General features: G+C 35.0%; 1 protein-coding gene and 1 long non-coding RNA gene across 3 annotated transcripts in view; one reads left to right on the top strand and one right to left on the bottom strand.

The window, feature by feature from the left end:
- Positions 1-18387, top strand: part of LOC149564597 (uncharacterized) — a 59787-nt gene extending 41400 nt beyond the window's left edge. Inside the window, exons 3-4 of one of the 2 annotated variants that reach the window (XR_016361862.1) lie at positions 4749-4819; positions 17887-18387. This is a non-coding gene — a long non-coding RNA (uncharacterized LOC149564597). Of the gene's footprint in view, positions 1-4748; positions 4820-5142; positions 5615-17886 lie in introns of those variants that run through there. The other variant, XR_016361861.1, reaches the window with a different exon arrangement.
- Positions 4931-19430, bottom strand: PFK5 (phosphofructokinase 5). The gene is made up of 14 exons (XM_089818147.1): positions 19006-19430; positions 18436-18801; positions 16795-16882; positions 16578-16651; positions 15992-16103; positions 14967-15062; positions 14687-14788; positions 14446-14520; positions 12950-13090; positions 12596-12712; positions 12396-12500; positions 12122-12202; positions 5476-5604; positions 4931-5364 (listed from the first exon to the last, which is right to left on the bottom strand). Exons 2-14 carry the CDS (start codon positions 18768-18770, stop codon positions 5197-5199), a joined length of 1623 nt encoding a protein of 540 aa, XP_089674273.1. The 5' UTR covers positions 18771-18801; positions 19006-19430; the 3' UTR covers positions 4931-5196.
- Positions 19431-24160: the final 4730 nt, after the last annotated feature.

The following is a 24160-nucleotide window of genomic DNA, read 5'->3' as shown; positions in this document are numbered from 1 at the left end:
AACCCTATCTACCATAGAGAAGATGGTTACCGGATTACCAAAATTAAAACAAGATCACCCTAGTATTTGCAAAGGGTGTGCCCTAGGTAAAAGTACTAGAAGACCTTTTTATGATAGTACTAGAAAAACAAATAATCTACTAGAATTAATTCATTCAGATTTATGTGGACCCATGTCCGTTCCCTCCCTTGGAGGATTCTGGTATTATGTCTTGTTCATAGATGACTTCTCTAGGAAAACATGGATTTATTTTTTTAAATGCAAAGAATCAAAAGAAATCTTACAAAGATTTAAAGAATTCAAAGCATTAACTGAAAATTTTTTAGGACATAAAATTAAAACCCTTAGAACAAATAATGGAGGAGAATATACCTTAGATCTGTTTAAATTTTTTTGTAAAGAATCAAGGATCAAGAGGGAGTATATTGTTCCTTATAATCCTGAACAAAATGGGGTAGCAGAAAGGAAAAATAGGACAATTATAGAAGCTGCTAGGGCTATTATTTTTTACCAAAATCTAGAATACTATCTATGGGCAGAAGCCTCTTGTACTATTGTATACATCTAAAACAGAAGCTCTCACTCCTATCTTAAAGATAAGACTCCTGAAGAAGTATTTACTAAAATAAAACCTAATATAAGTCATCTTAGAATCTTTGGATGTCCTGTGTACATACATGTGCCAAAAGAAAAGAGAACCAAATTGGAATCATATGGAAGGAAGGGTATCTTTGTAGGGTATAGTGAAACTTCTAAAGCATATAGAATCTTCATACCTGGACAGAAAACTATTGAATTGAGCAGGGATGTAGTCTTTGAGGAAGACCTTGCATTTAAAAAGGCAATAAATTCTCATGAACCCTCTCCTTTATCAAATTTTGAAAGCATAAGTGAGTCTGAATCTCAGAAGGAGAATTTAGAAGAGGTCAAAGATGAAGTAAACCTTGAAGAAAGTTCAAAGAAAAGGTTACTTTGGGCCATAAGAATAGTTGAAGCAGCTCAAGATTTTGTTGCACCTTTAGGATCAGTCAAAGAAAGTAAAAGACCTAAAAGATTCTCTGGTTATATAGCAAATATGATTGATTTATCCAAAACAAAGCCAACCAATCCTTCTGATGCTATTAAACATCCTGCCTAGAAAGAAGCTATGACAGAAGAATATCAATCAATTATGAAAAAAGATGTTTGGAAAATAGTTCTAAGGCCAAAAGGAAAATCCATTGTTTCTTCAAAATGGTTATTCAAAATAAAGAATGTCGTTGATGGAAGTATTGAGAAATATAAAGCCAGATTTTTAGCCAGAGGTTTTTCTCAGAAAGAATGAATTGATTATGAAGAAACCTTTGCTCTTGTCGCCAGATATACTACCGTTAGAGCTGTCTTAGCAATTGCCGCCTCTAAGGGATGGAAGGTACATCAGATGGATGTAAAGACAACATTTCTCAATGGGAAGATTTCTGAAGAAGTCTATATAGACTCTAGAGCAGCCAGAAGGATTTGAAACACATGATCCAGAGGCCTTTGTTTGCCGACTCAAGAAAGCTCTTTATGGGCTTAAACATGCTCCTAGGGCCTGGTATGAAAGGATTGATAAACATCTCGCTGGCTTAGGATTCTCTAAGAATGAAGCCGATCCAAACTTGTATTATAAAAGAGATAAAGATGGTATGGTAATATTGATATTGTATGTTGATGATTTATTAATCAGAGGCGATGATCATCTTATAGATCAGTGCAAGAAAGATCTTATTAGACAATTCGAGATGAAAGACTTGTGTCTTCTCCATTACTTTCTAGGATTGGAAGTGCAACAGAATGCTGATAGTATCATACTGAACCAAAGGAAGTACACTTCAGATATCTTGAAGAAATTCAGAATGTGGAACTGGAAGACCATGTCTTCTCCAATGGAGACCAATTTGCATAAACTTAAAGAAGTAGCTACAGAATCACCTCCAATAGATTCTACTCTCTACAGGCAGATAATTGGGTCTCTGATGTACCTAGTAAATACAAGACCTGATATTTGCTATGCGGTCCATGCTTTAAGTTAGTTTATGTGTGAACCTAAGGAGATTCACCTAGTTGCTATTAAACACATTATGAGATACCTACAAAGTACTCTTAATTATGGACTCAAATATGAGAGTTGCTTTAGATTTGCATGGATTCATCGATTCAGATTGGGGTGGAAGTGTTAAGACAGAAAAAATACTTCAAGATGTTTCAGTTTAGGATCAGCTATGATTTCATGGATATGCAGAAAGTAGACTTTAGTAGCTCAGAGCTCCACAGAAGCCAAATACATTGTTGCAGCAATGGCCTCTCGAGAAGCAGTATGGTTGAGGAAGTTGCTTGTGGGATTATTTGGGCAAGCCATGAATCCTACGATCATTCATTGTAATAATTAGAGTTCCATCAAGCTCTCAGTGAATCCAGTTTTTCATGATAGATCCAAGCATATTGAAATTCCTTAACATTATGTAAGAGATATGGTAGACAGGAATTCTGTGAAATTAGAATACATTTGTATTGCAAATCAGACAGCAGATATACTCACCAAACCTCTATCTAGAGTAAAGATAGAACATTTCAGAAAGAGACTTGGTATGGTTGAGTTGTAATTCATTTTTGTACTATTTGATTATTAATAAAATGATAGAATGATAAATTTTATTTTGTCAGGCTATTGACTATTATCGGCTCCACCATATGTAATCATTATTTAAGAGGTGACGATCTCTGAAATAATGACTACTTGTGCAATAGGCATTATGAGAGGTGACAATCTCTTAGATAATGTCCTAACAATAGATTTTACTGTAAGATCGAGGTGAATTTTAAATCCGCTTGTGACATTGATTTGTTCATGGGTCACAAATTGGATAAAGAAAGAATTCTAGAAATTCTTCAGGTTTATCATGTATTCTGGTAGATCTTAAATTCAGGATCTAGTTGTGATTTAGAAGTACCAGCTTCTATGAGTCACAACATGTATTTTATCACTAGTAGTAGTGATTTGTCATATCACAAGTTTAGTAATATGACTTCGTATTATATGTTTTATAATACTATGTATTGAGAAGAGATAGATAGATATAGAGTATTAATTCTTGCTTAACATCTGTATTGATGTTGCTAGATATAATATCTCTCTATAGGATTATCAGGTTAAGAGGGAGTGTTAAAAAATTAACCTGGTAATCCACAGGTCTTTGGGTACAGATCGTACCTTACTCATAACTATATATTCCATTGCAAATGGCATTTTATAATTATTTATACTAGTTCTAAAGGTGCTGGCGATCTGGGTATAATAGTCTTTAGTTTTGTGCCTCAACTAACTTTAGTTAAGATCAGACTAACAACTATTAGTTAGATGCCGACTTAGGGTAAAATAATTATTAGTTAAATGCTGAGGGTTATGTCCCTTAATGGACATACCCTCTGAAATGGATATATTAGTGGGCTGTGAAGACAGTATGGGGACACACAGCAAACATACAGTTTGATCTCCAAGTCTGCTTAGGCTCACGAGTTTTATCTGCAACTTTTAGTACTCCAGTTCGTACTTGTACCAGGATCTAAAATAATTCCATCAGCATATTAAACCTGAATATCAGTGTTATTGCTGAAGATTATTCTTGTGCCTATCTAGTCTTTACATTTGAAGTCTGATCTATCCTCAGAATCTACAGAACAATACAAGTGTGACGGTTCTTCAATGTTTTGACAATTTGAGATGGTGAGAGATCCATTGAATTTTGCATAGCAGTGATGGCTTCATTATGAAGTCATATTTGTGCCAAATTGGAGTAGATTTTGAGCAGTTAGTGAATTCAATTAATGTGATTGCAATTTTCAGCTTGGCATGGATTTTGAGGTGGAGAAGTCATTCTTAAGTTGCTTCTTTTGGAGCCATTCAGCGCTGCCTTTCAATATCAAGAAAGTAAAAATAAAAAAATGGGTATGAATGTTGGAATTAGATATCTAATCACTTTTTATGAACTAGGTTGTCGTTTGTTTATTGAAAAAAAATTGTACAAGCAAGAAATAAAACCTATGTAAAAAAATAATTGTTATAATTTACGATATCATGCAAGATTTGTATAAATGTATACAAAGGAGAATGTGGAGTTCTTATATTATGGTTGTAGAGACTACTGGTGATGTCTTGTAATACAACTCTATAAATAGTAGGCTTGGGGAAGCAAATTCATGTGACTGTTTTTGGAGTTGAGGGTTGCTAATATCTTGCTAAGTTTGGAGATAGGAGTGATGGACATATAAATTTGTTGTCTTATTGTATTGTAATTAAATGTTAATAAACTAATGAGTGGTACTAATTTAATGTCCCTTTTTTGTCAGAATAGTTTTCCCACACTAATTGTTTTGTTATGTGAAATCTGTGAGATTGTTTCTATTTCCATTACTGTTCATTTATAAACATATTTTTACATCTTAGTGATTATAAGTGTGATGTAAATTTGATTTAAAACAAGTTCACTCGTAAATCATATCAACTTTAAGCAATTGTTAAGAATTGCTCATGTTGTGATAGTTCTCCTTTTTAAACTAGTCATGCATATGCATGGTTTTCTTTTGACATGGCTGGTAACTTGAGTAACAACTGTGCAAATCATGACCAAAGTTGAATGAACCCTCTTTAATTATAACAACCAATTTTCAATTCAAGCAGATTTAGACTCGTGCAATTCCATCAGTTTGACTCCAAATTGTATATTCAGGAAAGTTAGCGCATGGTAAAATTATTTTTATGAGCATGCATAACAACCAGACATACCAAGCGTGTGGAAAGGTGAGTCAGTTGAAAATTCATGCTTTGCATTGCTAGAGTTCAAGCTTCTGAGTTTTGCTTTATCAATCTTAAAAAACTATGCATGTTAAGAAGTCACATGGCACATTGAGCTTAAAAAATAGGCATTATGATACTTTTTCATGAAAGCAATTGCGGAATAATGTTCTTAATACAGAGCATATTTTTGCCTTCTGTTCATAAAATATTCTTAAAAAACTTGAAAACAAATAGAAAACTTGAACATTTAATAGCAGCCTCACTGGAAGCTAAACTTTCCAGCAGTACACTAACTCTGCAAAATTCTCTATTATTCAAATGAGTAGAAATTGCTTGTCCACTAGATGTTGGACAACATTGGTCTATGCAGCTGTTTGGAATCAATGGAAATCAGGCTGTCCAGTCGAAGTTAAACAACGATGCCACATGCGACTGTTTGGATCTACTGCTCTTGCATATTGAATGACTTCGGGAATAGGAAGGTACACATAGTGTGTATTGCATATGCCTACAGTAATTCCACTAAATCCAGCAAATGCACCATGAACCTGTAAATCACAGAAGTTATGTCCTATGATCTGTATGCCAAATTTTAATCATTTTTGTAGCTAATTCCACAAATGCATCTGACTAAGACTCTGCTTTAAGCTATTGCTTACCGCATTTTGACCGAGTACTGTACATAATATTCCATCAGCTGCATTTGCACGGATAGCACGTATCATATATGTTGGATCAATGTATTTTACATCTGCTGGCATCCCAATGCCCTTAAAGTGCTTCTTGATCTAAAAGCCATATGAACCTTGTTAACAATTTTCCAACAAACAAAAACTTGTAAATGAACAAGAGATCAACAATAGTGTTAAAATTAAATGTAAGATAGCAATGTCTGTAAAATAAAATTATTAGGAACTTGCTTGAGATCTTAATGATCTCCAGTCTAGAGGTTATGCTAAGGTTAATACATTTACAGGATAGCTCTACAGTTTGAAAAGGTGATTGAAGTTTGTTAAACCCTTTTAGCATTATTGATAATCAAAACCCATTGGACAATATTCAAAATGGTTAGGTTCCAAATGAATATATGGGATATAAAACCTCTCTCCAGGATATGGTTAAAAAATCAAACTTTTGAATGCTGGTTCTATAGAGGGGGGGACACTCGTTCCGGCCTATTTGGTGAACCTGTAATGTGAAAGAGGGGGTGGGGAGGAAGGGAGATATAGTTTAGGGGGTAGACTAGAGAAAGAGTCCTCCCTAAGCAGCAAGAGATCAGAGCATAACTTATGCAGAGATCCGACCCCCCTACAATCCTATGGGCAGCCAGCCCATACAATAATCTGCCTCTACTATGAATGCACAGGTTTCCCTATTCTATTATTCTGACAACAAACCTTTTACATTAGCAAGACACCAGACCAATATGGGACATAACTCTCTCCATGACACAGCTAAAATTCATGACTATAGCAGAGATGGCTAGAAGCAGCCAGATGGTTGCAAATCCAAACTTCCTCTTCTAGCTCATCCTAATCTCAGCAAACATTTTTTTTAAATAGAAAATAATTCAGCAAATTCTTGAGAGGAATGGAAAAGCAATTCAAGTATCCTTTAGTTAAATGAAGTAAAATAACCAGGCCAGCAACAGAAGGGTGTTTAAAATAAGAAAGCAAAATCAAATCTTTCAGTCAAACAAGCTTCTTGTCTCAATCACAAAAAAGAGATGTGCAGAAATATTCTTATATCTTATATCTAAGTATGAAGTTGGGTCACTAGACAATGCCAATGAATTGGAGTAGAAACTTACACTAATTGTGAAAGGATAAAAAGCTCGGAACAAGGAACATAATAGCGAAACAAAATAACAACAGAAATGGCCAAAAAATAAAGGAAAAACTACCAATTCTCCTTCCATGTTTGACTTCCCAAGGTTGGGATAGAGTTAGTATATTTAGGGTTTGTAATATCCCCAAAAGGTTTGAGATCCAACCTACAAAGGGTGAGGAGATTATAGTGTAGCCAACACTAAAGAATATGTTAGAACCATCTAGTTTTAAGTGAATTGGCATGTTTTTGAATAAGTTCATCAAAAAATTTAGTGATATCTATGAGCTATTCACTAAGATCATGAGTGGAGACAAGAAATTTGTTGAACCAAGAGGATAGCATGCACATTTCAAGCCCCAAAGAAGAGAGTAGCAAGGAAACCAATGCTAGCATTGTTGTATTTTGACAATGTCTTCCAGGTATATTGCAATGCTACTGGCACGACAATCAGTGTAATACTAAGTCAAGGAGAGTGGCGTCATAATTCAACGAAATTTGGTGAGCCATTAGTAAAGTGGGGTCATAATTCAAATCAAGCCACTCATTATAAGAAAAGGGTAGGTAGGTTTGAAGTAGATGTGACTTTGGTGGCCAACAAGGAAGTTCCATAGATTCAATAAAAGAGAGAAAGAAAAGTCGCAGTAAAGTCTTGCTAACTAGTTAGAGCCACAACTCAAAATTATTGTAATTATAACGTCTGAAGGTGGAGCATCTATCTATTCTTGTGTTGCTCAAATGATTGTTGAGCAAGATCCGGAATGTTCACGGAGTGTGAAAGACACAGATCTCTGCAGAGCATCACCAAATACATCATGGGCAGTGAGTGCATTTCCTATGTCATGGGCAGTGAGTGCATTTCCTATGTACTGGGGAGAGAACTAGAGGTGGTGGATGCTCAGACTTATAAATCCATGGAGCTGTGAATGGATTTACAGCAGGACATTGCCTCAGCAATGGCTCTTGGGGGGCAAGCATGGTAGGCAGCATATTGAAGAAATAGGGCTAGATAAAGCTGCACATAGGATTTCATTACCTATAACAATAGTTGACTCTGGATTGCACGGTTGATGTGATTGCTTGAATGTGGCCTTAAATTGTGTGCAAACAAAGCCATTTTGGTACATTTAGAGGGAGAAGTACAGGAAATGGCTGAATATGTTGCAGCCTTCTCTAAACTTGGACTGATTGGGTGTTTTTGGGGAATATGGTGGAGCTTGCATGATCTCCATGGGTGGATTTCTTAGCGATAGGAGCCTATATTCGAAGGGGGTGTTCAAATCTATCCATTTGCTAGGAGTTTTTTCATTGTAGCTTCTAAAGGATGTTGAAAGCCTGGTACCTAAACTTTTGCCCCACAACTGAAATTTTCGATAGGGTTTTGCTCTAGATGAGGCTTGCTAACCTTCCTTTACAGTTTTGTTTTGATACTTGCTTTGAAGCTATTGGAAACTCCTTGGGAAGCATTTTGTGATTAATGAAGGATCCTCCAATCTTTTGCATTCAACTTATGCACAAAATTCTTGCGGAAATGGATATTTCTAATAGCCTCCTAGATGAAATTTGATTATATCTTCAAATGGTTGTTGGGTGTAGCCCTTGGATTATGAAGGGGTTTCATTTTGTTGTAGAAGGTGCTTCACAATGGGCCACATGGTGTCCCATGTAAGAAACAAAAAATGATAAAGAGTGCTTCATAGTGGAAAGAGATTTCCCTTTCACTATATAGTGGAAAAGAAGGGTGAGCAACTTTAAGACTTCTTCATAGGTTATATATGGAAAGGAGAAGAACAATCTTCCAAGACTCTGACTTAGGATGTGCGTCCAGCCCTGAACAATGTAGTGATTTCCCATGTAATGTCCCCATTTTTGCCAACATCGGAGTTTCAAGGATTAACCTATTATTGTGATCCCTCGTAGGCTAATTATTGTGGATAGAGGGTCTTCTGAGGCAATGACTTGGCTTGGGAGGGTTTTGTCTTCTCCACAATTCTGTAAGCTACAAGTTGATCTTCATTTGGCTCAGATTGGACTTTGTTTGGGCTTAGTTTTGTGTACTTACTATTTGTGGTAAGTTAGGTGTTGATTGAGATGGACCCTATCTATTTTTGGATAGTGAATTTGGTCACATGGAGAAATAATAGGTATGACTCCTATTTCAAACGACATTTAAATGATGAGTATTTTGGGAGTTATTATATTTTTAGTGGCCAAAATATTATTAAATGGCTTATTATAAAGTTATAATTTAACTAGTGCAACACGAGGACGCGTCCCCCCCCCAAAAATGGGCCGTTTCGGAGATAGGGACGTCCCTGGGACGGGGGGACGGCGTCTCGGCGTTTCGGGCGGCACCACTTAGAGCGCCACCGCCACCGGAGACGGCGAGATGTCTCCGAGACGGCTAGAGGTCTCCGAGACAAGAGAGACGTCTCTAAGACGGCTACAGGTCTCCGAGTGTGGGGGTGCGAAGGGACACCAAGGAGTCTCCTTCATTGTGGGGGGATGCCAAGGAGTCTCCATTGATTTGACATTTTGATTTGGACTCGTGGAGACTTGTAGTTTTTCTTTGCATTATATACTTATTTTGATATCATGATTCATAGCACATGATACTTATTGTAATCATCTTTATGTCATGACTCATATGATCATTGATTACTATTAGATAGTAGAATCTAGATACTCATACTATTGATTTGAAGGCTGATATATAGAGTTTAGACTAATATTTATTATTTGTTGATGTTCAATGTTTAATGTTCATTGTTTGTTTGTTATTTGATCATGAATCATGATATTCTAGTTGATATGGTATATGCTATACCATATGTATAGTATATACACCCCTACTCCTTCCGCCACCCCCCCATCCCCCGCCGCCGTCCCCAAATCAAGGCCCCTCTGTCCCCCCGTCTCAGAAACTTGTCGCCTTGTCCCCCCGTCTCCCAGGGCGGTGTAACTATGAATTTAACTTTATAATTTCACTTGAGTGTTGAGTTATCATTAATAAGAATCATTTATTAATTAGTTAAGCCAAGTCAAGTGAAAGAATCTAATGGAAGCTTCTAATTAATGTTATGTGGTGAAGCTTCTTGAGTGGAGTTACATTTTGGATTAAAAGGTCATCTGGAGGTTATAAATACAAGCCCATTTGTTGAGAAAAGCATGCTTGGATATTTTATTTGCTTTTGCTGCCTTTGTGTCTTTTTTCGAGTTCTGATATTCTGTGACCCTTGCTGAAGTATAAGGGTTGAGTCTAAGAAGTTCTTGGCAATTGTGCTAAAGTATACAATTGGCCAACATCTCCTATTGTTTTTGTTGTAGCTAAGGAGAATAATCTTGATTATTATATACGCATTGAAGCATCTAGCTAAGGGTTTGGAGTTTTAGAATTGAGCATTGATCCTGTAGCTGAGGTATTGTGGATCAATTTTTTAAGCTTTGCATCTTCCATTTATGTCATTATTGTTGCTTGGAAGAAAGTGTGTGAAATTCTGAAATGTAATATGATTCAATGCTGATGTAAATTGAATTGAGAGATAAATATGGAGTAGTTGAGTTTTTTTTAAAGTTACATGGCATAGTAAATCAAATGCAAATCTATCATTGCCATTAAATTGAGCTTGGTCATCATCAGTGTTGTTCAAAAATTGCCTAATCTTGGTGAATGTAATTTAGTCAGCCTTGGAGTTCTTTTCAGTAGTACTGGCATTATTTTGACGTAATGTCAAAAGTCAGAAATGTTAGTATTTGTTAGAGCTATAGCCAGGCAGGGTTATTACATCCCGTGTTGTAACCTCCTCTGATCCGAGCCAAGTTTAGATCTGGAACTACATTAATAAAATAACTAAATATTTCTACTGAGCAAAAATTTTAAATTCATTGGAACTATTGTGTATATGTTAGTGAACAGATAGCTAGGTGCTTTAAGAATACATTGACTATTTTTTGTTGTTGCTCTGTTGTGCATCTAGGTCAGCAAAGTTTCTAGCTGCAAGGTGTCAAGCTGCCTTGTAGGATCATCAACCCCAATAAAACTTGAGAAATTGATAAAAATTGAAAAATTGTGAAAAACTGAAAGATCGTTCTTTGAATATTTCTTTCAAAAGTTTTCTTTTTACTAAATTAATATAAAGGGTGAAATTTCCAGCAGCACAATCACCATCTGGTGATCATATCAAGTCATTACTTAGAAGTGCACCTTGGATTGGATTTCTATAGGACAGAATATGTGATCCCAGTCAAGATGATTTGTCCATGGGCTGCTTGGTGTGGACCTTTTTTACTGATCAATCAACTTCATTACTGTGACGTTGCTTTATGTGTGGATTTTGGCAATGATAATGATACTAGGTCCACAATTTAATTTCACAAAATTCTCACTACCAATTTGATTGTTATTTGTATTGTGGATCTGTCTCCTATTATTGTTTTAGGCTACAAATTTTTGTAAAGATGAGTTGAGTCTACCTCTATATCTGTTGGTTGGAGTCCGAAGTTTCTCATTTATTGAAGTTCCAAGTATACAGGATGTGCCTTTATCACATTATTTTTGGGTGGGAAGTTATGTAAAGATGACTTCCAAGTCTGCCTATATAGTTGTTGGTGGAAGTCCTAGGTTATTCACTAAATGAAGACCCAAGTAGATAACATGTGCATCTGCTACATTGTTGGTTTAGAATCCTATGTTCCCTTGTGATCTTATAATAGGCCTCCAATGACAGAATCTATGGGATTGGCCTTGGTTGTTTCATCCATGTTGAGTCTACAATGCCCTTCCTTAGGCAGGATCCATTGAAATCTTTCATTAATACTTTAGTTTATAATACCATCGACAATGAGTTGTTGGTCCTAAGATACTCATAAATTGAAGACCCAAGTAGACGGCATGTACCTCTGCCACATTGCTGGTTTATAATCCTATATCCCTCGGTGATCTTGTAATAGGCCTCCAACAGCAGCATCTATGGAATTGTCCCACATTGTTTCATCCAAATTGAGTTTACAATGCCTTCGTTAGGTCGGATACGCTGAAACCTTTCATGGATACTTATAGTTTATATGCCATAAATGATGAGTGTATAGCACACTTAATCTTTTCTAAACAAAACAGTATATCACTAAACTTTACTCTCAGCTGCCAGTAAGCTATCATATAGACAATATTAGCAGTCAAATATCATGTAGATTAATTATATTCTTTTAGTGTTTAAAAAATAAAAATAAACTACATGTAAAGGCCTAATATAATTAGCAATAAACAAGACTGATTGGGCTAGAATCGCATGCAACCTGCAGCATCATCTGAGCAAAAACTGAACGGTAATAATTGAAATTTAGGTCTTTCAGTTTTCAATAGTGGGTGGGCATGAAATATGACCATGAGAAAATATATGAAGCCTGTTTTTATTCAATGTAAGACTGTATTTCTAGAAGGTAAAAGAAACTTCCATATGGTGTTCCAAGGAATCAAACCTGTTGTTGAAGATAAACACCAATGTCTGTGAGCACAGGATTTCCTGATGCATCAGTAGCATTGTTTTTCTCAAACAAATCCTGAAATTTACAAAATCCAGCATAAACATTAAATCCAAATGAGAAAAGCAACTAAAGATTTTTATGTTAATAAGTACGCGAGTATTCTCTTAACACACCTAAAAACTAACTTCTTCTCGTCTCCAAGTTATCAGAATAACACTCAAATATTGTACTGAACAAAATTAAACCTTCAACATAAAATATTGCTTACTTGTCCAGCACCTTCAGCAACACAAATCACGGCTGATCCTTTTGATGTCAGGAGGTTATGAAGATGCTGTAAAACACCATCTGGCCCATCTAAAATGAATGGAATCTGTGCATAGGCCAAAAAGAAGAAGATCAAAATATATAACTTTAGATTGAATAAATCAATTCCTGATGGGCACGAGACTAACTTGCATGGCATACCTCAGGAATTAGACAGATATCAATCTGTCCACTAGCAAGTGAAGCATGCATGGCAATGAAGCCACTACTTCTTCCCATAAGTTTAACTATTCCTACACCATGGTATGCACTGTGTGCCTGCAGTACACAAGTCAAACCAAGCATTACTTCAAGCATATTAACTAATGCAGTGTGATGCCAGTGTGTGCTTACAAATTCAAAGTGAAAAGTGAAAATATCACATACAATGGGAGATATATTCATAGGCCCACTTTGAAAATATAATGGCAACAACTGTTTCTTTCTTGTTGCTGGATACTGTAAGCTCAACAACAATTGAAAACTATGCATTAATTTGTGTGAATATCTAAGTACCTCAATATATGCAGCATTAATAGCACGCTGTGCTTCTTCAACAGCAGTATCAAAGCCAAATGTTTTATCCATCAGCAAGATATCATTATCGATCGTCTTGGGAACTCCTACCACAACCACTTTCATCTTCCTCTTGCGACACTGAGAACAAGAAAGTTTTTAGTGTCTATTATCTCTCAAACATATGAAGCACTCATCCAGCTTCAGTCAACTCATGCAACACCACAAGTTATGGCAAGCTTATCAAAACAAATATCCTCTTTCCAAAGGAATTGAATCTTTGGTCACAATTTTCATAAAAATTGAACTCACTCTATTAAATTATTAGTCATCAATTATTTTATATTGAGTCTACCTTTCAAACATCCTACAGGTATTCAACTACAACATCTTGAGTTTCACAAAGCTTTTCCCTTGGTGCACTCCACTGCTTCAATGGTTGATATTTATGAGGTGTTTTTTCAGTTTCTATGGATTTTCCCATGTTTTATATGCATTTCAAGGGGGGTTTTATACCCTCAATTACACTCAAACTACTCTTCAGAGTATATCCACCACCCTCTACCCTAGAAATATTAAATACAGATGAGATTATTCCTTATATTAAACAGAGTTAGATATTAATCTACATATTTTTCATCAAAGTTCAAGTTTTATTCTACCCCTCTTTTGTCAGTTTTGACTCAATTTTCTAAGGCAAAACCCAGCGTGTAATATCATCAGGCATATTTTATTATTCAGAAGATTAATGCTAACATCTTGCGTGATCATATAAATCCAGCCTTTTTGTTATCTATGTCTGCTTCATAATTTAAATTTCAGGTTAAATGAAAAAATTATATTGTATCTCTTTTAAGTCCTATTTCACAGCAACAATAAAAACTTGTGATTTATTGCCACATACTTCGTTTATTTTGAAGATAAAAATATTCTTTACAATGTTTGTTAACTACATTTCACAATTAGAATTTTTTATTGCTAAAAGAAAACCTCAGGATTCAATATATAAGTTGGTAATGCCATTTTAAGGCATACTTTAGTTCATACTACATTGCAGAGGAGTAATTGGCATTGCTAATTACACAAGCAGCCTTTAGATATGGTTGTAGTGAAGAGGCATGGAATGATTCCATACTAGTAATGAAAGGTAATTCAGAAAGAACTGCCATTCTAGGAATCAAGACATAAGTAGTGCGGACATTCTTTGCAATATTACATCATAACTAAACCCTACATTTTGAATTTTTCAAGGTTATGTCTTGTTCTTTAATCTTATAAATATAGAGGTTTCAAGGAGTAGTTCTTTGTTTGTTACACCAAATCCGTACTTGTATATTGTAAACTTTCAAATGAACTGAAAATAACTCCAGTATGTCAATTAATTTTTTGGGGTCTAATTTATTATTTAATGTGCAGTTGTTATCTCATCATAAAACTATTTTGTGATGTTCAATCGGTATTTCATATCAAATATAAATAAGGATCTTGGGTTAAACCTCATTGTGAATGGCATTCGCCCCAGCATGGGTTCCATTTCCACCCAATACAAAAAGCATGTTAATCCCTCTTTTCTGCACAGCCAATATATATCAAAGCAGACATCAGCTAAGTGAGGTTAGGTCAATGACCAAAGGCCATGTTACTGATATAATAGGAAAATATCATTTTAAGGAAAATATTATGGTCAACTTTAAGCATAAGTGCCATGTGAAGAATTGAGACCAGTTGACTTTTTACCTGCATGCTATCAACAATCTCTGATACATTTCCACCTCCACGAGAGACCCCAAGAAGGCTACCTCCGGATAGATGGATATTTTGAACAACTTTTCTTGATAGCTGATGACATGAAAGGATATTTCAAGCAACATAATCCCAGCATACACTTTAAACTTTTTAAGTCTTTAAGAAAACAAGCTTCTTTAAAATAAAGAAAACTCAAATTAATGAGGGCCATTTCAGAATATATGACTCCAAATCATGAAGTGTAACAAATTGCACATGTATTAAAACTTACAGGTATTTCAGGGAGGTTTTCATCAAACAGTCCACGATATCCATAAGAAATGCCAACAATGTTCTTGACACCATATATTTCTAATGTTATAACTATCTGCATCAACCAACAACAATAGATGGATCATTGTCTATTCTTATTTAATAGATTTAAATTAGGATAGTTCTAAAGATTAACTTGATATATATTAAAAAATTGCAATTGGGTGCCAAAAAGGAGAAGACATGGAGAATAATATCCAGAAAATAAATTCGGTAAAAAATCTGCACAATCTCAGACCACTCTGCTGATTTATCATAAAGCCGACTTTTATGCAGAGTTGCATGGAAACAGATAAGTATCAGATAGATACGGTCTCAGATATGGATACAGTACATTTTTAAGATCCCCTAATACAGATATGACATTATACAGAAAAAAACATGCATATGACATATACGCAGTTAGTTGAAATATGACTTTATATATCTCTATATGTATATGGTATTTTTATTTTTGGTTGATATAATTCCTCTTGTAATGATATATTTCTCGAGAGATGAAGAAATTAAATGTATATCCAGTTTATAATTTTTAGTTTATATATTTCTTTTGTAATTATATATTTGTCTTTAGGAATGCAGAATTTCTAATATTCTTTTTTGGGAAGCAATTTTTTATTGTTATTTCATAACCCTAAACTTGATACAGGACCTGAACATCTCATGCCATTTTCCAAGCATGCCAGATACAACCCACATTGGACCCATAGACGAATGCATATCTGGAAGTATTGTTTCCATTTATGATATACATGGATAGAACAGGGAGGTTAAGTGACTGGCAACTCTCTGTTATAAGTGATAAAAAAATCTTTTGCCTAAAAAACAGAACAGAGATATTATCACCGTGTTGATCTTGGACTAACTTCTAGTTTCTGAAGTAGTAGGAAAACAATGTTTAGGATACAATAGTTCTAATGGAAGTAAATATCATCTTTGAAGCTAAAAACTTGATAATAAAGAAAAAAGGAAAAAGTATCCTACTTGTCTAATCACATCATTGAGTCCAGGGCAGAGTCCTCCACATGTAACAATTGCTGCTTTTACCTCATCAGGATGAAAGTATATCTCTGTCCTTGGCCCCGCACGATGTACCCTACAGTGTGCATGAGAGGAATTGTTGTACTACATATTATTAGCACTGAAGAAAATGAGAAACAGAAAGAAACATAGAATATTGGGCCATACCCACATATCATACATCTTAATATAGCATTACACTGGACATGCAATAAAAATGTAATAAAAATATCCATGAAATCATAAATACATGAGTAAAATGGTAAATAAAGTAGTTCTTGCTAGGGGCTATGAATTTATTTTATTCAAATTAGGAAGTGCTATGCATAAGAAAGACCAAAAGAAGGATACCCAGGTCCCAGACCATATTTCCATTACCAGGATCATATTTTCATTATTGTCAACGTTACAAATTCCTATGAAATAATTTATGGTACTGATATATTTAATTACAGAATAAATAATATGTCATGCATCTTCACTCTCTTTCTGCAAATGGACTCAACTGACTTCTGGAGATATGAAGAGTAAATATGAAAGACAAGATTACCATTGGTGCACAAATTTGCAATCCGGGTCAACACACTCAGCACCGGCAGATGATGGTGTTGCATAGTTGATCACCTGAATCATGTCATGTTAGCACTTACATTGTTTTGTCTTGCAGTTAAAAAACACACAGAACGGTGTCAATGCTATCACGTGTTAACTTCAGAGGAATTAAACATTCATCAAAAGGACAGCTGCTGTAAAACCAAAGAAATTACCTTAAGTAATACGCGATCATCATTATGAACAAACATTTTTCCCAGGTCTCCTGGTGGATGAACTCTGTCATCTTCAGGTAAAGGGCAACTGCATAAATTCATATCACATACATTAAGATAAAATCAATTGCTGACACAGATATGTATTAAACATTTTCTAGCTATTATAAGAATGAGATATTTAAATACAGTCGATGCTCTTACTATTGAATTGAATATGTGCACCTATTTAGTAAAGGGGAATGTTTAAGACCTAAACTCCAAAGAAAACTATTAGCTTAACACAATTTCAGGAAAGATCGACCGAATTAAACTTCAATGGGGAAGAAGTGTCTTTTGCAGGATAGGAAGTCATGAATTGCTGCAGTCAATAGGTTGACTACTTAAAAGTGTTTTGTGGCATATAGAAGTTAAAGATCCGACAACACAAAAAACACACTGAATCCTCCAAGTGCACCATCATGGTGCAGTCTAAAAAGATTATATATTTTAATGATTCCAGGAAACAGTAAGCTAAAGAACAAATTTTCTTAACATGGTTTTAACCAGATTCCAGATTCCTAAGTGATTTTAGCATACTCAAATGACTTGGTATTGGAAACAACTCAAGAAAGAGAAGAGTCGGAAAATGACTTTTACCAAAACTCAGAGAAACAATTGGAAATAACTGCACAAAGATGTTGAGTGTTGACACAGTTTACTTGTTTATCTGTTATGGCATCTTCAGGAAAACCATACAAAAACCACATAGAAGCCCTATAAATAGGGCATTCACACATTGATAAGTGAATGCATGCTTTGTGAAAGATGATAGCCCACCTTAAGTACCATCGATATTTCCTGCAGTAGTGTGGTAGACTCGAAGTGTGTATAGCTATGCACTGTACCTATCAAGAGTTGACTAAAGGCCAACTCAACCATCCATTTTCATTGCCTGTGAATTTCATAACTATTTTTGATGTCAAATTCAACTGTAATCTACAACTTCTCAATAATCAAGAGGGAGTTTTCACTAGGATACCCAGTTTGCTTGTAATTAGAAAAGCACGGTTTATCTTATTACAATTACAATTGTATTTGTTTGTCTTGCAGAGGTCTACAGGAAATATGGAGGCGCTTTCTGATTAGAATAACAGTTATAGATTTACCATCGTGATCAATATGGTCATATGATAAGCAGGGATTATGCACAACAACGAACTAAGTTCAAGATATGGAGATGGGAGTTAACCTAATAAGAACTATGTGACAGGGTAGAGTTGGAAAACAATATCCACGTTAGTGGTTGCCCTAAATATAGCAAAATGATATTGGAGTGGGCAACAGTTATGTATTGTCCAAGGGATTTTGGTATAATTGTAGTAGAGACAAAGAATAAGTCAATCCGTGACCCTAGCAGACATGTGGTGAGATTGTGGTGTACGGATTATAGAGTGCATTCCCCTCTGGCTCATGCTTACAAATCTTAAGAAAGTGATCCAAGCTTAACCTACATCAGGTTAGTCAAGATCTGTAATCTCATCAAAGTTTAAAACAATTATTTTGTAATTGGGTGGCTCAAATATATCAAAACAAAGTTGGGTTAAGAACTCATATGTAAATGGGCACCTAAATACATCTAATTTTAAGCAGAAAACACACCTGCTCTTGATGCAAAATGTGGTCTGTATTGGTTTACAATCAAACTGATCGGTAAGATGTGGAAGCTTAAATCTCTCCTCAAAATCCCTCTCAAACTGCTCTATGTTAAAATCACCGCTGCCAACAGCACTCTCCCCTGTGGACGAGGCTGCCACATTAAGTCTGCCTTTCCCAACAATAGATCCCTTTCTTCTCCCATCAGATCCCCTCCATAGCTTTAGCCTCACAATACGCGCAATCCTTGTGGTAGATACATGATGCTTATTAGACCGCAGAGCTGGCAATTTTTTTTGACCAGAAAAGAGACTGGGACTGACCAGAGCCGCTTCCGCCATCTTATTAGCAGAGAATGCTGAAAAGAGATGCCTGCATATACACACAATCCAATACACATTTGATTAAAAGCCTGTAATTTATTAATAACCCGACGGCCATATACAGAAGCCTGCAGTATACACATAACCCGGTAGATATGGGCACAAACCTGAAATACATATTAATAAAACCTGATCGCAATATGGCAGCATTTTTCGATCTTAAAATGATCAATAAAACACTCAGTATACTCACCTGTGCAAAATTTGCGACAGAAGATACCGAGAATGTTGCAGTTATCTGGAAAATATTGAGCTTTTGTTTTTTAATTCAGCAGTATCATTGAATTCATTACCAATAAAGTTTTGAAGTGGGAACGGCTATTAGAAAGTCGATGCTTCCAAAGCTTTTTGTGGGTACTTATGGGAAAGAGGCATTAAATACATGGGTATTTGCATAACTAAAAAAGCCGTATAAGGATCCCATGGCGAGAGAACGAGATCGAGTTAATGGTTACATGCAGAACGAAAATAAATAAATAGTGGTTCTCTGTTCTTGTCACCAACTTTTAAAAGAATATGCCAATGGCGCTTCCGAGTCAACCGCTCGTTTTTCCTATGCCTCTGACTGCTAAACCGTCCCGAACTTATGTTTGGGTTTTTCTTTTTCACTTTTTAAATTGAATTACGGGCAAGAAAACTGCATAGGTATTACATAGAATTGGGAAACTAACGTTTCTATGCCATTTCCGTATTTCAATTTGTTACCTAATTATATGTGTCTTTAAATTTGATTATACCCTTAAAAAACATATAATACAGCTAAGTTTATGGTAAAAACATTAGTTGGTAACACCATCATTCAAGTATGATAATATATTTATATAATGTGTCTTTAAATTTGCTTAGATGGTAAAATTCATATTAAGAAACTCATGGTAAAAACATCATTTGGAAAGTAAGTTAGAATATCTATATTTAGAAAACTCAATTCTTATGATGTTTCATATTTGATTTTTTATTTAATTGCATATGTCTGAAATTTGTTTAGACAATGAAAGTTATATAATATAATTATATAAACAGTCATAACATCATTTAGAAAGTATATTTATATATTTATATTTAGAAAAAATTAACTCTTATGATGTTATTGAACATAATTTTGTAGAAGATAAAATTTTTAGTGCTCTTTATAATTTTAATATAAGAAAGAGGTTGAGGACTTACATGTTTGATTAAACAAAAATCAAGTTATAATTATTTTTTAAAAGAGAATTTATTATATTTTCAAATTTTAGTTGAAAGTATGAGGTTTTAGATTATGATAAAAGCAAATTTTGAAGGGACCCGAAACCTTTTACAAAAAATTAAAAATAAACATTAAAGCACCACCAGGTTTTACAAGGACTTGAATCCTAAAGTTAAACACAACAAAAACAGGTTTTACAAGGACCTGAAACCAAAAGTTTAATCATAAAAAATGATAAGGTTTTACAAGCACCTAGAACCTATAATTTTAAAACATGCTAAAAAGTAGAAGAAAAAAACCAAGAAAACCTCCCAGACCAGCAACCAACACACTCGCTCCATAGCCAACACCTACAATAGCTCTTTGATAATGTTTGCCACCTCTTTACCTACTTTTGCAATACTCTGGATAATGCCAGCCGGAGAAGGAACAGGAGCCTTAGTAACCTTTTTCCTCATGCTCCACTTGGTTCTCTTTGTTAGTTTGTGGTGACTGATCAAGGAAGTACTATACATATTTCATAAATTATTTGGGATTTCGGGCCGACATGTAATTATTAATTATAACCCTAAAGCGGTAAAAATACTTGTATAAAAGGGCTTAGGGTTAAGGATTGTTTTATAAGGTGATGCAAAAATTGATTCTTGTGGCGGTATTGAGTTGTAAGGGATTATAGATTGTAATTAGGTTGTAATCACTAGATCGTAAAAATATTGGACTTGTTGTTTGGTAGACGTAGCCTAGGGTTTGGGTGAACCACGTTAAATCTTGGTGTCTTGTGTTCTTTTTTTGTGTGATCTATTATTTTTTGATATCGTTTATATTTGCATGTAATTGTTATTTATGCCCGTGGTTTAATCCTAACAAGTGGTATTAGAGCAAGGTTGTTTCTTTTTTAAGTTATCCTTTATAGGAAAGTCTCACAGTTGAGTGAGAATGATGGCAGACGAGAGTAAGCTGAGGGTTAACAAGTTTAATGGGCAGAACTTTCAGTTATGGAAGATACAAATGGAGAACTATCTTTATTAGAAGGATTTGTGAAAGCCATTGGAAGGAAAAACCAAGAATCGGGGATCTATGTCAAATGGTGACTGGGATCTTTTAGATAGAAAGGCACTTGGAAGCATTCGATTGTGCTTGGCACCATCAGTGACATTTAATGTTACAAAAGCAAAGATGACGGAAGAGTTGATGGAAACCCTAAAGAAATTCTATGAAAAAGCCTTCGCTTCAAACAACGTATTTCTTATGAAGTATTTATTTAATATGAAAATGACAGAAGGTGGATCTGTTGCAGATCATTTAAATGAGTTGAATACTGTTACTAGTCAGTTATCTTCTATGGGTATTAATTTTGATGAAGAAATTTGGGCTCTCTTAATTTGGTGTTCTTTGCCTGAAAGCTGGAATCGCTTGGTAATGGTTGTGAGTAATTTCTTCCTAGATCTAATACTCTAAAATATGATGATGCAATTGGTGTTATTTTGAGTAATGAAACTCGTAGGAAAACCTCAGTTGGATCTACATCAGGAAGTGCTTTGAATGCACAAAGTCGAGGTAGAACGACTGAGAGAGGAAGTAATTCTAGAAATCGTGAGAAATCAAGAGGAAAGTCAAAGGGGAGGAGGTCTTAATCGAGAGGACCAAACGACTATTAATATTGTGGTAAAACAGGGCATAAAAAGAAAGACTGTTGGACTCGAAAGAAAAATGAAGGAGATAAACTAAATGGAGACAAGGAGGCAAATGTGGTAAGTAACAAATTTGAAGAGGATGTTTTGCTTCTGTCTTTAGAAAGTGTTGATGATTCATGGGTTTAGATTTGAGTGCTTCATTTCATGCTACACCTCATAGAGGTTATTTCATTGATTATGTCCAAGGGGATTTTGGACTTGTTTATTTGGGAGATAATTAACCTTGTCAAATTGTTGGAAAGGGAAAAGTTAGGATTAAGTTGCAGAATGGGAATCATTGGCTACTACATGAGGTAAGACATGTTCTAGGGCTAATTAGGAATTTAATTTCAACAGGGCAACTCGGTGATGAGGGTTGTGCAGTTACTTTTGATGATAAAAATTGGAGGGTTTCAAAAGGTTCCCTTATAGTAGCACAAGGTGTGAAAGTAAGTACCTTATATCTTTGTACATGTTATATTGTTCCTTCTACTTTAATTATTTCAAAGAAAATGGAATGTTCAGGAACAGTTGTTGTAATTGAGTAGGGAGAACAAATAGCTGCTGCAAATTTTGATACAGTGTTATGGCACAACAGACTTGGGCACATGAATGAGAAAGTTATGAAAGTGCTTCATTCAAATAAAGTTTTACTAGGTTGAAATGTGTTAATATGGATTTTTGTGAAAGTTGTGTGTATGGAAAGATAAAAAGAGTGAGTTTTGTAAAGACTGAGAAGGAAAATAAAAAAGAGAAATTAGAGCTTGTGCATACCGATGTATGGGGACCTGCTCAGGTATCTTCTCTTGGTGGCTCTCATTATTATGTTACATTTATTAATGATGCAACTAGAAAAGTATGGGTTTATTTCCTTAGACAAAAATTTGATGTATTTCAAACTTTTAAGAAATGGAAATGCTTGGTTAAAAATGAGACTGACAAGAAATTAAAAAGTCTCAGATCTGATAATGGTTGTGAGTATTGCAGTCATGAATTTGAAGATTATTGCTCCACTAATGGTATTCGTAGACAAGAAATTGTTCCAAGGACTCCACAGGAAAATGGAGTGGTTGAACGCATGAACATGACTATAATGGAGTGTGCAAGGAGCATGAGGTTGCATGTTGGGTTGCCCTTACACATGTGAGCGAAGGCTGTCAATACTATTGTATCTTTGATTAATAGAGGCTCCTCTACTCCTTTGGGTTGTGGTATTCTAAAGGAAGCATGAAGTGGTAAGAAGGTGAGTTATTCTTTTCTCAAAACTTTCAGTTGTGAAGCATTTGCTCATATAGATTCTGAAGATAGAACCAAGCTGGAAGCTAAGTCAAAGAAATGTGTATTCGTTGGATATGGCATTGATGAATTTGGTTATAGGCTTTAAGATTTTGAAAAATCATAAAATTGCAAGAAGCAAGGATGTCATATTCAATGAGAAAGTGTTGTGCAAAGACCTGTTGCAGCAACATGAGAAGAAATAAGATGATTATGTAGTGTTGGATGATACTCTGTAAGATGATGTTTTGACAATTTCTCATGATGTGCAACAACTACAACAACAAATACCACACACACCAGTGAATGTTAGACAGTCAACAAGGATGAGTAGACCTCCAGAAAGATTTTCTCCCTCTTTGTATTCTACTTTACTAACAGATGGAGGTGAACCTAAATGTTATGATGAAGCTATGCAAGTGGATACTAAGATTCAGTGGGAGTTTGTAATGAAACAAAAAGTGGACTCTTTACTGAAAAATAAGACTTGGGATTTATGCAAGTTGCTTGCAGGTAAAAGGGAGTTATAGAATAAGTGGGTTTATAGGTTGAAAGAAGAGGAAGGAGGTAAGAAAAGATTTAAAGCCAATAGTTGTAAAAGAATTTGCACAGAAAAAAGAAATCGATTTTGGTGAGATATTTTTTCCTATTGTTAAAATGACTTCTATCCATACTGTTTTAACTATTGTGGCTATTGAAGATTTGCATTTGGAGTAGCTTGATGTTAAAACAACTTTCCTTCATGGTAGTTTGGATGAAGAGATATAGATGACTTAGCCACAGGGATTTGAGGTCAAAGGTAAGGAGAACTTAGTGTGTAGATTATAAAAAAATTTATATGGCTTGAAGCAAGCACCTCGACAATGGTATTTGAAATTTGATAGTTTTATGCATGAGCATAGATATAATAGGTGTCATTTAGATCATTGTGTTTACTTTAAGAGGTTGGATGATGTCAACTACATTATTTTATGTTTATATGTTGATGATATGCTTGTAGCTAGGTCTAACATGGATCACATTAAGGGGCTAAAATGCCAATTAGCACATGCATTTCCTATGAAGGATTTGGGGGCAGCAAAACAAATCTTTGGTATGAAGATTTGCAGAGATAAGAAGAATAGGAAATTGACGCTATCTCAAGTTGATTATGTTGAGAAGGTATTGCAACATTTCTCTATGGAGAATGCTAAAGCTGTTAACACACCTTT

The sequence above is a fragment of the Cupressus sempervirens genome, chromosome 3, assembly GCF_028749045.1.
Source record: "Cupressus sempervirens isolate cs-2001-9-10 chromosome 3, ASM2874904v1, whole genome shotgun sequence".
NCBI lineage: Eukaryota > Viridiplantae > Streptophyta > Pinopsida > Cupressales > Cupressaceae > Cupressus > Cupressus sempervirens.
Note: the sequence above shows the minus strand (reverse complement) of the source record. Positions and strands in the feature narration are given on the sequence as shown.

Excerpts from the sequence above, each read along its gene's own strand:
- PFK5 (XM_089818147.1), bottom strand. The coding sequence starts at position 18,770 with ATGGCGGAAGCGGCTCTGGTCAGTCCCAGTCTCTTTTCTGGTCAAAAA. Across the intron at positions 16,883-18,435 it reads ACATTTTGCATCAAGAGCAG|TTGCCCTTTACCTGAAGATG; the intron begins GTGTGTTTTCTG and ends GAATTTATGCAG. Across the intron at positions 5,605-12,121 it reads GTGTTTATCTTCAACAACAG|ATCAAGAAGCACTTTAAGGG; the intron begins GTTTGATTCCTT and ends TATGGCTTTTAG.